This window comes from Vigna radiata, chromosome 4, assembly GCF_000741045.1.
Source record: "Vigna radiata var. radiata cultivar VC1973A chromosome 4, Vradiata_ver6, whole genome shotgun sequence".
Taxonomy (NCBI): Eukaryota; Viridiplantae; Streptophyta; class Magnoliopsida; order Fabales; family Fabaceae; genus Vigna; species Vigna radiata.
In genome coordinates, this window is record NC_028354.1 from 13626381 (window position 1) to 13642114 (window position 15734).

At 31.0% G+C, this 15734-nt stretch overlaps 2 protein-coding genes across 2 annotated transcripts; both read left to right on the forward strand.

Annotated features, from left to right (window-relative positions):
• The first annotated feature begins 422 nt into the window (after positions 1-422).
• Positions 423-3203, forward strand: LOC106758799. The gene is made up of 2 exons (XM_014641787.2): positions 423-765; positions 2628-3203. The coding sequence occupies exons 1-2, from the start codon at positions 453-455 to the stop codon at positions 2849-2851; spliced, it is 537 nt and encodes a 178-aa protein (XP_014497273.2). The 5' UTR covers positions 423-452; the 3' UTR covers positions 2852-3203.
• A 9049-nt stretch (positions 3204-12252) lies between these two features.
• On the forward strand, positions 12253-15382 carry LOC106759289 (bifunctional protein FolD 4, chloroplastic-like). The gene is made up of 5 exons (XM_014642391.2): positions 12253-12570; positions 13752-14077; positions 14298-14534; positions 14625-14792; positions 14945-15382. The coding sequence occupies exons 1-5, from the start codon at positions 12429-12431 to the stop codon at positions 15113-15115; spliced, it is 1044 nt and encodes a 347-aa protein (XP_014497877.1). The 5' UTR covers positions 12253-12428; the 3' UTR covers positions 15116-15382.
• Positions 15383-15734: the final 352 nt, after the last annotated feature.

Here is a 15734-nt window from a genome sequence, read left to right on the forward strand (position 1 = left end):
AAGTCCAATTTGAAGAAAACTTTTTTAATTTATCTATTAACATGTTTAGATGTTTATTTAATGTTATTTTACTTTTTACTATTACATTATTAAATGTTCATCAACATAGACAAACATATTTACACATTTTTTTAATTGAAAGTTATAAAGATTTAATTTTAAATTTGAATAACCAAAAATGAAATTATCCCAAAATAAAAAAGTAATAAATATAATTTTTAGAAAACTATATTTTTAATATTAAATATTCACTAAATTTGTTTACGAATAATTTATAAATGTATTTGGTGACATGTTATTTCTCGGCCAATTTTTTGCATTTACAAAAACAAATATTTAATTCATATGGAGAAATTTAGCAGTGTATAAAACCAGCTGTGAGTTCATAAATATTTTTAATTAACTAATTAGAAATACAATAATTTCCGCTGTGCACCTTACACTACATATTCATGGTAGGTTCAAAATTTGAAAGTACACCAGAAAAAGTCGTAAACCCACAAAACACCCTTATTCACACTACTTCTCTGCTTTATCTTCTCCAACGTGAAACACCAACGCAAAAAGTATTCCAATTTCTACAAACAATGACTTCCGAAGCGGTGGAAACTCACGAAGCTGAAGAAAACGCGGAAGTGGAGAAGTTGGAATCTGATTTGAAGCAAATGGCGCAGAAAATTCTCGAATACCGGACAACGCTTCCGGATCAGCTCAGCTCCACACTCCGTTCGATTCTCGATGCCCACAGACCCTATCTCCCACTGGGTACATCTCTTTCTAGGGTTTTTCTTTTCGTGGCTCTAAGTTTGGGAAATTTGGTGTGGACTAAACCTATGTGCTCTTTTTGAATTATCTTATGCTCCTCAAGTTGGATAGAGCTTATTTTGTGTTCTGTGGTTTTAGTTAGTTTCTTCGATTTGTGTTTTTTGGGGATTTAGGAAAGATGGTCTCTTTTTCTTGTCTGGGCATGTGAGTTTTCAGTATCATGTGATTTGAAATGGGTGCTGTTTGGATCTTGTTGGTAATGTAGTTTGCTTCGATACTTTTAATACTTAATTGAGTTTTAGAGCTGACTTTCATTTCTCTCATTTTATTGAGGTTATTATTGGGCACATATTATTGAAACTGAAATCGGAAATTTGGTCATGGTAGGATAAACTTTTCCGTAAGCACATGTGGGAGAAGGAGATAAGAAGGGAAAGTTGAATTGAATTTTTCTCATAAGTGGTTTATTTGGATAAATTTTTCAATAAACACTAGTAGGAGAATAAAACAAAAACAAATGGTGAAATAAGTTTATCTATAAGTTAAAATTATTTTATAAAGTAGTTACAAACAATCTTTTAGAAAAATTAATATAAGAGAGTTTCTACAAATTAGTTTATGCATAAGCTAAGGGAAGTGTATGTCCCTTTTACCCTTTATTTTCTTCTCTTAAAAGTGTTTATGGAGAAATTTATCCAAACAAGTTTAAAATAAGCTTTTACACTTTTTTGTCAAAGATCTGATTTGATTTAACTTTTCCTGAAGCAAAGATACAATCATTGATTTTACGTTGTACAATTACTTTCTTATTTTCTTTTCCTATATCTGTTAATGAAGAAGTTTATTCAAATAAGGAATTAGTGTATGTAAGTTCTAAGCCGGTACTTGGTATTGCAAGTATGTTGATGTGCGTAGATGAATGAAAAATGTAGCTCGTTTGGTATTAGATGCATGAAACATCTGGTTTGGTTTTGGAGGAAGGAAAAGTAAAAGTTTTATTGATTTTGATCATCTGTGTTTTGGTAATGTCATTTTGTTTGCGATGTAAAAATTTGTTGTGCATTGTGCAATGAAACTATATGCTTATTTACTGTGAGGTGCTATAATTTTCTTAGAACTGAACAGAAAAACATAAAGATGATGACTTAGTAATTATTACTTAGTTGATCTATTAGCAATAAAGAGAGATTGTTATCATTTCAATCTTATGTATAAAAAATAAAATTGTCTGAATCATCTTTCATTTTTCTAAAATCAATATTACTTTTTTGTTGGCATCATCACCTTGTCTGAGTAATATGTTCTTTTTTATTGTTTTCCTGAAGCAATTCTTTAAATACCTGCCTGCCTTCATTTTCCAATAGGTTTTTTGAGTAATGAGATGTTAGTTTAGAATTTTCTGCGCTGAAAACTGAATTTGGCCTATAGACATCGCTAGCATTGTGATGATCAAACTTAATTAAAATTCAAAATGCAATTTAAGTATTGACACGTGGGCGGAAACAAATGTTGTTTTCCAAATATTTAAAGAATTCACCATTTACAGATGACATTTTGTTAAATTGAGCATAAAGCTTGTTTTGTATTCCCTTGATTGCTAGTGTTTTGTTCATCTTTCCTTCATTGTTTTCTTGACTTAGATCTAGTAGTTGTTTTTCCATGGGTATTGAAGGACTGTGTGTCATTACTTTGACTTAGAGTCACACCCGGTGCTAGTTAAAGGTAAGGATAACAGTTTCAGTCTTTAAGCTATGATCCCTGTACTTTGGTTGTTAAGACTTTGTTTATTTGCTTATCTCTTTCGAGCTACAATGGTTTTTTGTTAGTGTTTTTGACTCATTGATCGGTTTTATATTTTCTAGGTGCATCAGAACAAAACATGTCTAGAGAAGAAACTTCATCTGCTCCGGAAGACCCAGAGACTGCCAAGAAACTGAAATTGCTGAATGAAAAGATCTCGAGCAATTGCTCTGCTATGCCAATTGTTTTGAAAAGGATGAAAGATTGCATTACCAGAATTGAAAAGTTTGAATCATACAAAGATGCAATGATACATCCTGCCTTCAAAAGGAAGAAGACTGGATAGCCTTGATGGAACTTACAGTAGTTATTTATCTAAACACCACCTAATCAAACAAGTAATCCAGCATTGACCAACTTGGATTTGTTCGATGAAGCCACCTCTTTACCATTTTCCTTATTCTGCAAGTGAGAAGAATGATTCGATGCTGATGTATAATGTATTACATTGTTTGGTCTTTTGTGGTAATATTTTGAAAAGCAACCCTTGCCAGTGGTGGAAAAGACAGGATATTGTATAGTCCTTGTCGCTGTGTATTGGCTTCATCATTAATTGTATGTAAGATTTTACATTTGTTTAACTTGTGATGGCTTTTTAGGCTTGAGCATATTGTATGTAAAAAATTTCTTGCAATGAACTTATTCTTTGTCCTATTTTAAGATTGATCATTTGAACTGTTAGGCACCCCAAATATACCCAACAACTAGGGTGATATTTGCTATGTACAAACTTGTTAGGCACCTCAAATAAAGTTTACATTATTTGTGACATTTTCTTGTGTGAAATTTCAATGAGCTAGATAGATAACTTGCCTTTATACACACATATATTCACAGTAATTCAAATTTTTAAATTGGTTTGATTAAAGTATAGGAGATAAAATTTAAGCAACTAAAAGAAGCACAATTTAAGATTAGATCTTGAGATTGAATTACTTTGAACCTAAAGTATTATATATCTATGGGTCACTTATGCGTATCTAGAGATTTAAAGCTTAATTTTTGGTTTAAAAAATAATTTACTCATCAAATTATTTTCAACTAGAATGTTCTGTATCCAACTTTAAAAGAGTATTGCTGCAATTAGCTCAACAAGATTGTACTTGTTTTTTGCTCTTTCTTATTATTCTGTAAAATTTTGTTGATTTGCCATCCTCACAATACTTTAAACTAATGTATCAAAATCTCCGATTCTAATTTCTAACTTATTTTCACTTAATTTATTTATAAAATAGTAAAGCTAAAAATGCTTAAAATAATTAAATTTCATGTTTCAAAGTTTACGAAAACTAACTAATTTATAATCAATATTACTGTGTAGTTAAAACTTTAGTAACTAATAACTTTAATTTATAAATTAATTATAATTTTTATTAATAATTGAATCTAAACATATCAATAATTTTTAGTTCATAAAATATCTCTAATTTAGTGAATATAATGACTAATTATTTTTCTTTCTAAATTTAATAGTTATTTAATACTTTCTTGTAGTCATGGATATACAAATAATAAAATTATTAATAATTATAAACAAAATATAAATAAATTATATAATTTTGTTGTAAATAATTTTTATTTATATTATTGTAATTTCTTTATTTTATTTTAAAAATAAAATCAAATTAAAAAAAAAGTCATATTTTTTTTAAAATATCAATTAAAAAATAAAATTAATGAGAATTTATGTACACAAAAAAAAAAAAGCACCTTATTAATGCTATAAATAACTACATTAATTTTACATTATCAAATGATTGACATACGAAATAAGATAATTAACACTTTAAATAAATGTCCGGATATTTTTAATGATTTTTTAAATTTATTACGGAACATGGTATAAAAAAATTTAATTAAAAGTGCAAGTTTCTTTTAGTAACTAAGAGTGCTTTAATTTAAATTACATCGAATGATTTGTCTGGAGCCAATCAAAGTCGTGAAACCAGTAATCTTAATCTTATTTTAATTTAATTTTAATTTAATAGACAACCAATACTATAATCAAAGGGATTATTTTAAAAAGGGAAAATAGACAAAAAGATTACGACAAACCATAAATAAACTTGTTTAGCTATTTTAAGCGTAATATTTTTAAGTAACTTATGCCTGTTTTTAATGCATCTTTAACTATAATTCTGAAAGAAAAGGATACTATAAATCAATAAATTGTATTTAATGTTTCCCTTTAGTCTGTATATAATAATAATAATATATTATACTATTAAGTTTGTCATGCAAAGATTTCTATCCCATTCCCACAAAGTAACTTCATGTTCTATAAAAAGTATTTGTAATCTAATCATTCATATATTAAAATATTAGCAGTTAATTTTAATTGTCAATAACAAAAAAAAATTAACATCCACTTAGGAAAAGTCAAATATAATGTTTTTCACATAAATATTCAACAAAATATAATTTACCATTGTATATTATTTAGAATATAATAACACGTTAATTAAATCAAATGAGAATTTGAACATTTCTAACAGAATATTTAATGAGTTAGAACATTTAAGTTTTATATTTAGGAAAGAAGTCTTCTACATGTGAAGCATGATTACACTACATAAAGAGGCTTAGTTACAAATCACTTATTGACATTGTAACTAAGATTATTATACAGATTCTACGACTTTCATTTTTAAAATAAAAAGGATGAACAATAATAAAATAATTCTTTTGAGAATTCTTATTGTCAATGTTATGTCAGAGATACAAAATTAAATAATTGAATTATCAATTATCTCTATTTGAATGATATCTTGAATATACGAATATTAAATAAGTTATTTAAATTTGAAAATGAAGTAAAATATATGTAATTAAATATATATATATATATTATTTTGGACTTTCATTTTATCTTTTATGCGATGAAAAATGGGTAATTGTCATTGTATAAACTTAAGTTTCATATTATATAAAAATAAAATAAAAAATTAAACAATTAATGTATAGAAAAATCTCTAAACTTATTATCTTGGGATTTTAGATAAGAGTTTATATCAAGTCTCTTGTGTTGTGTTGGATTGATCCATGTCATTAGTATTAAATTTTCATTGTGAATCTTAGACTTAATATAAAAGAGTTGAAGGTAGATTTACATGAGGCATTTCATGAGTTTCGAAACAAAAATATTTTTGGATTGTGGTTGTTTTTGTTCTCATTACGTAAAGTTTTCGGTGTAAAATCAAATGAGATCTAACTTTTCCTCATTGGTAGTTGTTTATGTTTTAACATTTTATATTATGCTCGTAGAGATAATCCGTTGCACAATATTTTCATATTTGTAGCTCATGGTATAATTGGTCACTTATGTTTTTTAATATAAAGATTCTCAATTGCAAATGAATAAAGGATTGACATTTTTTTTTTCATGAATAGATGATCAAACATACTAAAATAGAAAATTGCACCATAAGTTCGATTTCAAGGATGTGGTCGATTTCACATCGTTGTGCTAATGTAAGTATTTGTAAAGATGTTTAACTACATGAGTGAGACTGAATCCACTTATGTATGAAAGACACACTTAGTAAAAATTTTACAAATATGTTTAACATAAAGTTATGATTACATCAATATAACTATGGAATACGAGTTTGTTGAGAGGGGGAGTTCTCTCAAGGATTGATAAATTGTGTTTTTGATGATGAACTAGATTAATGTTCTTTCATTAAGTGCTTAAATTGTTAGAATGGATTAAATTCGTATAGGATAAAGTCTTGGTTGCATAAAATATCAAAACTGCATTAAAATAGTGTAATGCATCAGTCATAATCGATTAACAACATTCCAAAATTAGTTAAAGTGAAACAGAGGCACATCAAGGATGTGCTATCTATTTTAATCGATTAAGGAAATGACCTAATCGATTAAAATAGTGAGTTGAGCCTAATCAATTATGAAATTAACTTAATCAATTAACTGCATCATTTTTGCATTATATATATATATATATATATGTGTGTGTGTGTGTGTGTGTGTGTGTGTGTGTGTGTGTTCTAACTTGGTTATATTCATGAAGTACATTATATTTTGACAAAAGTGAAGTAAGTACACAGTAAAGAGTTGTCTTGAGACAATCTTAGAGCAATCAATCATACATTTTAAGGATATCAAGATCTATACATGGTTTCAAGAAAGGAAGAATAGTCAAGAGGGCTATTATGTTTTCATTTGTGAGATCTGCACATATTGGTGTACCTAGGTTTTGTAATTCTTGTATAAAATTCGTAGTTGTCTTAGCTAGGTAAGCAAGGTTGTAAGAGACTATGTGTTGAGCCTCTCTGGATTTGTATTTATGTTTAAAGTGTATGCTGACACAATTGAGAGATTTTTTGCATTCTTGAACTTTTTACAACATAGTGAAATCCCTCCAACTCAGGTTGTTGGAGGAAGACTAGATGTAGACTTGGTTAAGAGTCGAACTAACATAAAATTGTGGTGTTCTTTTGTTTAGTTTTTGCATTATCTTTTGTTAATTAAAATCCTTTGTAAACAGAGTTCAAGAACCTAAGTATTTTAAAGAATTTCAAAAATTGATTTATATCCAATTCATATAGACATTTTTGAGATATTGAAGCTTCAATTTTAACAAAGTTCATATAAACAATTGCATTATATGCTTAATCTACTTATGTATGAAAAACACACTTAGTAGAAACTTACAAAGGTGTTTAACTATAAAATTATGATTACATCAACATAACTATGAAATACAAATTCACATAGACAATTGCATTATATGTTTAATCTCGATCGTATAATTATCTCCTTATATGTATATGATGAGTCGATATTTTCTTGACTTCACTTAGTTTATTGTGCTAGAATTAATCAGGGAATTGTGCTTAATTGTCCGGTATTTTCCCGTTTTCGCTAATAGTGCTTAATTTGGCCAGAAATTCTAATTTTAATTAATTTGAATATTTTGAGCTAATTATTTGCATTATTATTTTCAGGTAAAAATTTGAAAATTCAATTTGGGATATTTGGAGTGCTATCAAATAAGTCAAGACTCTTCACATGGACATTTCAAATTTAATTACTTTGAAACTTAGTAGTCTAGATAGTTTTAATTAANTTTGTAAACAANGGGCCAATTTTTGGTAAAATAGTTTAGGCCCAAAATGTTAGAATAGATGACACATGGCACCCTAGGGTTGGGTGGACCCCACCCTAATTTTTGGACACTTGGTCCTAGGGAAAGAAAGGGTGCAGCCGTCACTTGGTAAGGAGAGCATTCTTGGCTGAAACAGGATTTTTGAAGGACTCTCTCTCGGCAGATTTTGGTTTTTGGAGAGCACCAGCGTCAATTACTATTATTTCCTTTGGCACTTAGCTTTGGAACGTCTTTTCTTAGGAGCTCTTGATTGAAAACATGTTTACACTTTTTGATTGTGGATGATTGAGAAATCGGACATGATTCTTCCTTTTCTTTGGGAATTAAACGGTGACATTTGCTAAAAAAAACGCTGATTTATATTTTCCATTTCACTGTGCATTTATTTTGGCAGNAGCCGCAACCTCTAGGAGCTTTTCCTGCAGCGTTCTTTTCTTTTTTTTTTAACATTGCTGTTACTTTTTTTTCTTTTCATTTTTCCAGCCGCTGCCATGTCTTGTTAGAGGAGAAATCATTTTGCTGTCTCACGGAGGAGAGGTGCACGCTGTTATGGTCCTTGAGGATTAATTTTTAGAAGCACAATTACTTTAAGATTTTCTTGTTTTTTTTTTCAATGCTNGAGATTACTTTTCTTTTGCTGAAGAAGTTGATTTCATTTAAGGGTGCAGCGTTTATTTTTTTTATTTAATTGAAGAAAGAATTGTTGTCACAGGAATAGGAATGTGCTAATGGTTTTGTTTAAGATAAATCCTATAGTTTTTATTTTTATTATCTTTATGCATGAACCTAAATTATTTTTATATTTTATATGTAGTAGAATGCCATATAACGTTGAATTCCTACTTATTTTTATTTGATTTTTGCTTAATTACCATTTACTTTTTTTTCAATGCTCATCATCACGGAATTTCATTTTTAGCGTGCTTTTAATTGGTTTAGCAATTTTTGAATTAAATGCTTTATTTATGCAGCCTTCAATTGCTTTATGCACCAACATTTNATCTTAATTCACGTGATTTCCCATGTTTTAGCTTAAATGTTGCATTTAAATANCATACCATGTGTTTCTCTATTATGTGCTGCATTTTAATTAGTTCATACATTTTGTTTAGGACGGTTCTGTTTACTTTAATGTTGTCTATTATATTCAGTTGTGATAATTTCATTGCGATGTTATCTTAGGTTAGTTGGTTGGTCGTTAATAAAATTACTTTGTTTCCATGAGATTCTTGCACTTTAATTGTCATACTGCTGCTTTGATTCTGCTCAATATTTAATCTGTTGTCTGCCTNCGATTAGGTGTACGCTTGGTTGCCTAATCGGTGTCAATTCTTCGCTTAGTTGATTAGACTGTATGGTGGATGATTGATTAATTTTTGTGCATTGCATTCGCTTAGTCTGTAATTTTGAAGACCGAATTAGCCTTCGCTTAGTTGGGTGATTCGTGTCGGATTTGGATTAGAGTAGTGTGTACTTGTCGTTAATTTGTGATTGGAAGCATAGTGATTGAGTTGATGACCAACCATTGTTATTCTGCATTTGATTCTGTTTTGCATTTCTGTTGCATCTGTGTTTTAATTTAGTTTATCCGCATTCACAANTTTTTCAAAACCCCCCTTTTTGTGTTAGACTTGACTCTGAACCGCAGTTGGTCCTTGAGAGACGACCTAGGAGTCACTTCCTAGTCTATACTGCATTTCTTATTATGCAATCAAATTTGATTGGGCGGCGACACCCATCAGTATAGTGTGGTTACTCCTACATGGTTGTAAGGTGGCTTCATGTAGAAAATTACATCAAAAGTTTTCTTGCATAAATGTCATTGTTATGTATATATAAAAATATGAGATACACTTATATATAGAAAATTATAAGAGGTTCGATCACAAAGGTATAAGTGCATTACAATGAGTGTGAGAAACCAATTTAAAAATTTGTACTGAAATCTTGATCACATAAACATGATAAGGTCACATGAGTATGTGAAATAATGATATAAAAAATTACACAAACAATTTGATCATGTAAATATGTCAACATAAACATGAAACACTGATATAAAATTACATCAAAGATTCAATAATAAAAGTTTATTTGTATTCACTTAAGTGTAAGAATAAAATTATACAAAAGTTTAATTTCATTAAGTATAAAGGTTAAATTTATGTTTTAGTCCTCATATTTGTTCCTCATTCTCAATTAGGTCCTCATGTTTTTTTTTTGTCCCAATTGTATCCTAATATTTGTAAATTTGAGGCAATTAAGCCTTCTCCGTTAATTAATGACTAACGCCGTTTGTTACTGATGACGTGGTGGGCAAAAAATTGGCTGACTTATAAATGATTTAATTACATGGATTTTAGTATATAAAATAAAGCTTTTGATGTGGAATTAGGTTTTTTAATTTAGATTTTTTAATCGAATCATAAAATAATAAGTGGGAGGAATTAGGGATTTAACGAGAGGACGAGGATGGCGGCGGCGCCTCAGTCAGAATGCTTCCGCTCAACCCCTCCTCGCTTTCCAACCACCATTGGAAGAGCTTCCCTCCGGCTAAAGTTTTTATACCAACGCTGCCGGCTAAAGTTTTTATACCAAGGCCGTCGATGAGCTTCCCTCTGAAGCGCTCACCTTTTTTCTTCTTTTTCTGTTTTTGTGTAGCGGAATCGTGGCGGAGCAAAATCACCGACAGTCGTCGACCTCCCCATTGAGGGCGGCCTCGCCTTCGTCGTCTAACGCCTCGGTTAGAAAGAAGATAGTGAGTTTAGGAATCCGGGTGCGAGAATCTCATTATGATGTGGTGTGTTGTTATTGATGTAAGTGTGTTAACAGTGTTGTTTTGATTAGTGTAGAAGCAGAATGGAGGAGCCAAGTTCCGACCACCCAAAATGACGACGTTGAAGCCGTCTTCTTCGGATGCGATGATTAGGGTTGCGAAAGGGGTTTTGAGTTCCAAGGGTGTTGGAAAGTTGATTGGTTTGGGATCGATGCCTGTGAGTGGGAGGAACATTTGGTTGATGAATCAAATGGGTCTGATTGTTGGTGATTTGGGAATGACGAATTGCAAGGCTAGCGAGTTGCTGGGATTTGATGATTATGCGCAATGTATTTTGTCAGGAAAATCTTGCGAGCCAAAAAGGTTTCTCCTTTCTCTCTCTTTCTCCCCTTCGTCAATGCCTTCTCCTCTCACTCTCACAACAGGTGTTAGCTTACAGTTCACTTTTGAAGGTTCCAAAATAACTTTTTTAGTCTCCTCCATCAATGTTGAATGAGAGACTTTCTTCTCTTCGTCATTTGTTACATTCTCAAGTTTCGTAACCACAAAGTTTTTCATCACAAATTGGCTTACTTTCTTCTCTTTGCTGCAAATAAAGAAGACAATCCATTGGCAACATCAATGAGATTAAATTTAGTATTTTTTAATTTTTCAGTCCATGTTTCAAGCAGTTTGCCTTCAGGAGACTCTCTTGATATGTATTCAACAGTGGAAGAATAGTGGTCATCAAACTTTGACAGAGCACGGATGGCCCGGAATATAGCATCCATTAGAGCAATCCCATCATCGTTTTTTAGGTTTAACATGTAGAACAAGATCTGCCCCAATAGGTGTTAATACATAATGCCACGAATATAAAATTATTTACAGATTAGCACAGTGCCAATGGCATTAATGGCTAGTTAACGGAGAGAGTTTTATTGCCTCAAATTTACAAATATTAGGATGCAATTGAGACAAAAAAAAAATGAGGACCTAATTAAGAATAGGGAACAAATATGAGGACTAAAACATATATTTAACCAAGTATAAACAACCATAAAATATCTATTTAATTAATAAAATTATTATAATTAATATTATATTAAAGATATAATAAAAATAATTACAAGGTCATGCTTTATGTTTATTATCAAATAATTTATTAATAATTTTCAATTTATAAAATATCTAAAATATATTCTTGGCATTGAATGAATATATGAAGATAAAACTTAATTTTATGAATGTGTCATTTTCATAAAACTAAATTAAATAAGAAAATACTTACATTTATTTTACATTATTAATTATTATTAAAAACACATATTCTCGCATTTACAATGTATTTCTATAGCATTAAAATAATAAGATTTTAAAAATAGAAAAAAGTAAATAATTTTATAAAGATAAAAGTTAAAAAAGAATTATACGAATAATTTTAAGGCAAAAAATTGTGCATTTGACTACTCACATTTTTATTATATTAAAATAATTTAATTTTAAAAATTAAAAAGTGTTTACTTTTTAAGGATGAAAGAAAAAAAATAATTATGCGTTTATTTTTTAAGTTAGGAATTTATGCACTTAGTTTTTGGTAGATAATTTTTGCTCGTATATATTTTATAAAAAAATATTTTAATTTAATAAAATAATTGTGTAGCTAATAAAGACAAAAGAGAATAATTCTAAACATTTATTGTTTTTTATATAATAATATAGATAATATAAATATCATTATCTTCTAAATAATTAGTTCTAAAAATTACCTAAGTAGCCAAACCATGAATGCTACGACGGATTTAAGTCTTAAAAAAATACAGAGAATCTGTCCTCTGAGAACACCCAATTCGTAGTATTGTCCTTGTCGTTGTCATTCTCTTTGTGCAAATCAAAACGCGGAGAAACATAGCAAAGCACAACAGAACTTATAGGTTGCTGAATCTTTGTTTAGGGTTTAGTCACCGAATCTCAACAATGGCTTCTTCTTTGTTCTTCACTCATTCCCATTGCTACTCTTCTTCTACTTCTTCTTCTTATCTTGTTTCTCGCCTCCACCGTCAACTGGGTGTGGCTCCCACCTCTCTCCGGTTATCATCCTCCCATGTTGTCAACGTTGGTATGTTAAAGCTCTTAACTTTTCTTTCTTTCCTTCATTTTTTATCATTGCCAATCTTCTATCTAATTTTTGGCTTCTGGGGTTTACTGGGTTCTATTCTTTTTCCAAAAAAAAAAAGTGCCAAAATTTGTTTTTGTTTTAGTTTTTCTTTTTCTCTCAGTGAACTTGGAGTTTTGAGTGAAGGGTTTTCGTACCGAGTTTACCATTCACTGCAAAATCGATGCTCAATCATTTGTCTGCATATTTGTACTACTCTAATTTTCAGTTTATGAATGTTGGTGTTTCCATACTAATTGGTTTACATTTGTTGTTGGCATGGAACTCAGATGTAGTCCTTTTGATTCTATTCTCTAATCAGAATTTGAGTTAGTTTTACCCCAGTAATATGCATAATAAAGATTTCCGTGAGAGGTCAACATATGTTATTGAGGTGAAGCTCTAATTTTGTTTATAGAATAACGCTTTAAGCAGTAGATTGTATTCAACTTTTGTCCGCATTGTTGTTATGGTTATTGTGTGAGTATGTTGGAAGTGCAAGGTTAAAGGGTGGAAAAACCTTGATCTGTTTAGTTGCAAATATTTTAATTAGTAATAGAGCACTGATTTTATATGACTATATAGTCTTCTAGTTCTCACTTGGTAATATATGGCTTTGTGGAGACATGGATTGTGTTGCTACAGTTGTATTAGTGGCAGTGTTTCTCTCTGGGTTTTGGCTTAGGTTGCTGTTGATTTTAGAAGTATTTTTCCTAAATTTCCCGGTGATAAGATTTAAGATTAAATTTTTTTCTCTGAAGAATTCGAGGTGTCTTAGCATGTTGGATCAAGATATTAGGTCTAGGGTGCGTTGGGAAGAGCTTATTTTCAAATTAATTAAGTTTATCCTCTTTGGCACAAGTGTTTGTGAGAATTTATGAAAACAACTTATGATATGTCACAAATTCTAAAGGTTCATTTGTTCTTTTAATTTGTCTGCTGTTGTCATTACTTGTAAATTTAACACTGCTGGTTGTTATCTTACCTTGTACACATGTTTGTCAGTGCTATGCATGTACATGTATTTACATGTATTCCCTTACATGTACATGCCAAATTATCTTTCCTCTTCTTGCTATTGACAGAATAAGGTTTTGCTAGCCTGTTCTCGTGTGCCTCCATCTGAATTTATATAATATATGCAGCTGCCATGGCTATGGATTCTTCTGCTAAGGTGATTGATGGAAAAGCTGTAGCAAAGCAAATCAGAGACGAGATAACGGCCGAGGTCTCCAGGATGAGAGAAGCTACAGGTGTGATTCCAGGATTAGCTGTAATTCTTGTAGGAGATAGGAAGGATTCTGCAACTTATGTGCGTAACAAGAAGAAGGCTTGTGAATCTGTTGGAATTAATTCTTTGGAAGCTAATCTGCCTGAGGATTCCACAGAAGAGGAAGTTTTGAACTATATTTCAGGCTACAATGATGATCCGTCAGTTCATGGCATCCTAGTTCAGTTGCCCTTGCCTTCGGTAAATATCTAGATCTCCAACTTCGTTTTCTTTTTTGGAGCCAAGTATGCCAAAATATATCATTAATCTTTTTTCCTATTTGGTCCTTAGGGAACTTAGTTAAGCTTTTCAGACACGGTACATTGATAACTCATTCTTGTAGTTAACTTGTTGGCACCTCAAGTACAACTATAAGGTTTTTTAATAGAAGTGTAATTAATTTTCCCTGGCCATGTGACAGCATATGAATGAGCAAAACATCTTGAATGCTGTTAGAATTGAGAAGGATGTAGATGGTTTTCATCCATTAAATATAGGCCGTCTTGCCATGCGAGGAAGAGACCCTCTATTTGTTCCCTGTACACCAAAGGGATGCATAGAACTACTGCACAGATACAATATTTCCATTAAAGGAAAGAGGGCTGTGGTGATTGGTCGGAGCAATATTGTTGGAATGCCAGCTGCTCTATTGCTGCAAGTAATATTACATTCAACCATTCAACCAAACTTAAACTTTTAGTTAACAATTCAAAACTAGTTTTTATTTCATTGTCTCTTGTGTTACTAGAGGGAAGATGCTACTGTCAGTATTGTCCATTCCAGAACCAGTAACCCTGAAGAGATCATAAGACAGGCAGATATTATCATTTCTGCTGTTGGGAAAGCAAACATGGTGAGGGGAAGCTGGATAAAGCCTGGTGCTGTCATCATTGACGTTGGAATCAACCCTGTAGATGTGAGTAAATTTATATCAAGGTCGCGTTTATAGCAATGCCTCCAGGCTTCCACCTTGATTGCTACTGTATTTGAGGAGTAAATACATATAGAATGTATCAATTTCAGTACCAACATTATTTAAGCAATGCATGTATGGGGTTTATTTTGCAGGATCCACATAGCCCCCGAGGTTATAAACTGGTAGGAGATGTTTGCTACGAAGAAGCCATAAAAGTTGCCTCTGCCGTCACACCAGTCCCTGGAGGAGTTGGTCCAATGACCATAGCAATGCTTCTCCAAAATACACTCATCTCTGCAAAGAGGGTGCACAATTTTGAATGACATTGTGAAAAGGGTCTATACTTTTTGTTTACGGGATCCTTGGATTTTAAGGTAGCTTTTTTCAACATTTGGGAAGGGAGGTTTGAGTTTTTTCCTTAAGCCAAAATAATAAGAGAAAATGTTGCTTAGGATGACAGTGTAAAACTTCTCCTTTCCTATAGTTGCATCATATGATGCTAAAATCGTGTGACTACAAAATAAAAATTGATTGAATCATATAGAAATCACACTATAAAAATGCTTGTGGAGGGCATTTAAGTTGGTGCATTTTGCTTGAAATCCCATATAACTTTTTGGAGCGTATTATATTACACTATGCGTAGATGCACATGAAGGATGAAGCCACACACTAATAATGGTAAGTACGTTGGATCATAACCAGATAAAGAACAAAATATTCTTAAATGTGAGGCATTGATACTATTAATCCAATTATTTGATGGATGACTTTGCTTCAATGTTGTTTCGACTGAAGTTGATGAGAGTTTATAACAATTTAAGCATCCTACTAAATTTAGACCTGTTGACCGGTTTTATTTTAACTTTGGATTGATTGCTTTAACTTTTTTCTCTAACATAAATACCCTTTCATGAGAAGAATGCCAAGTAGCATGATCTT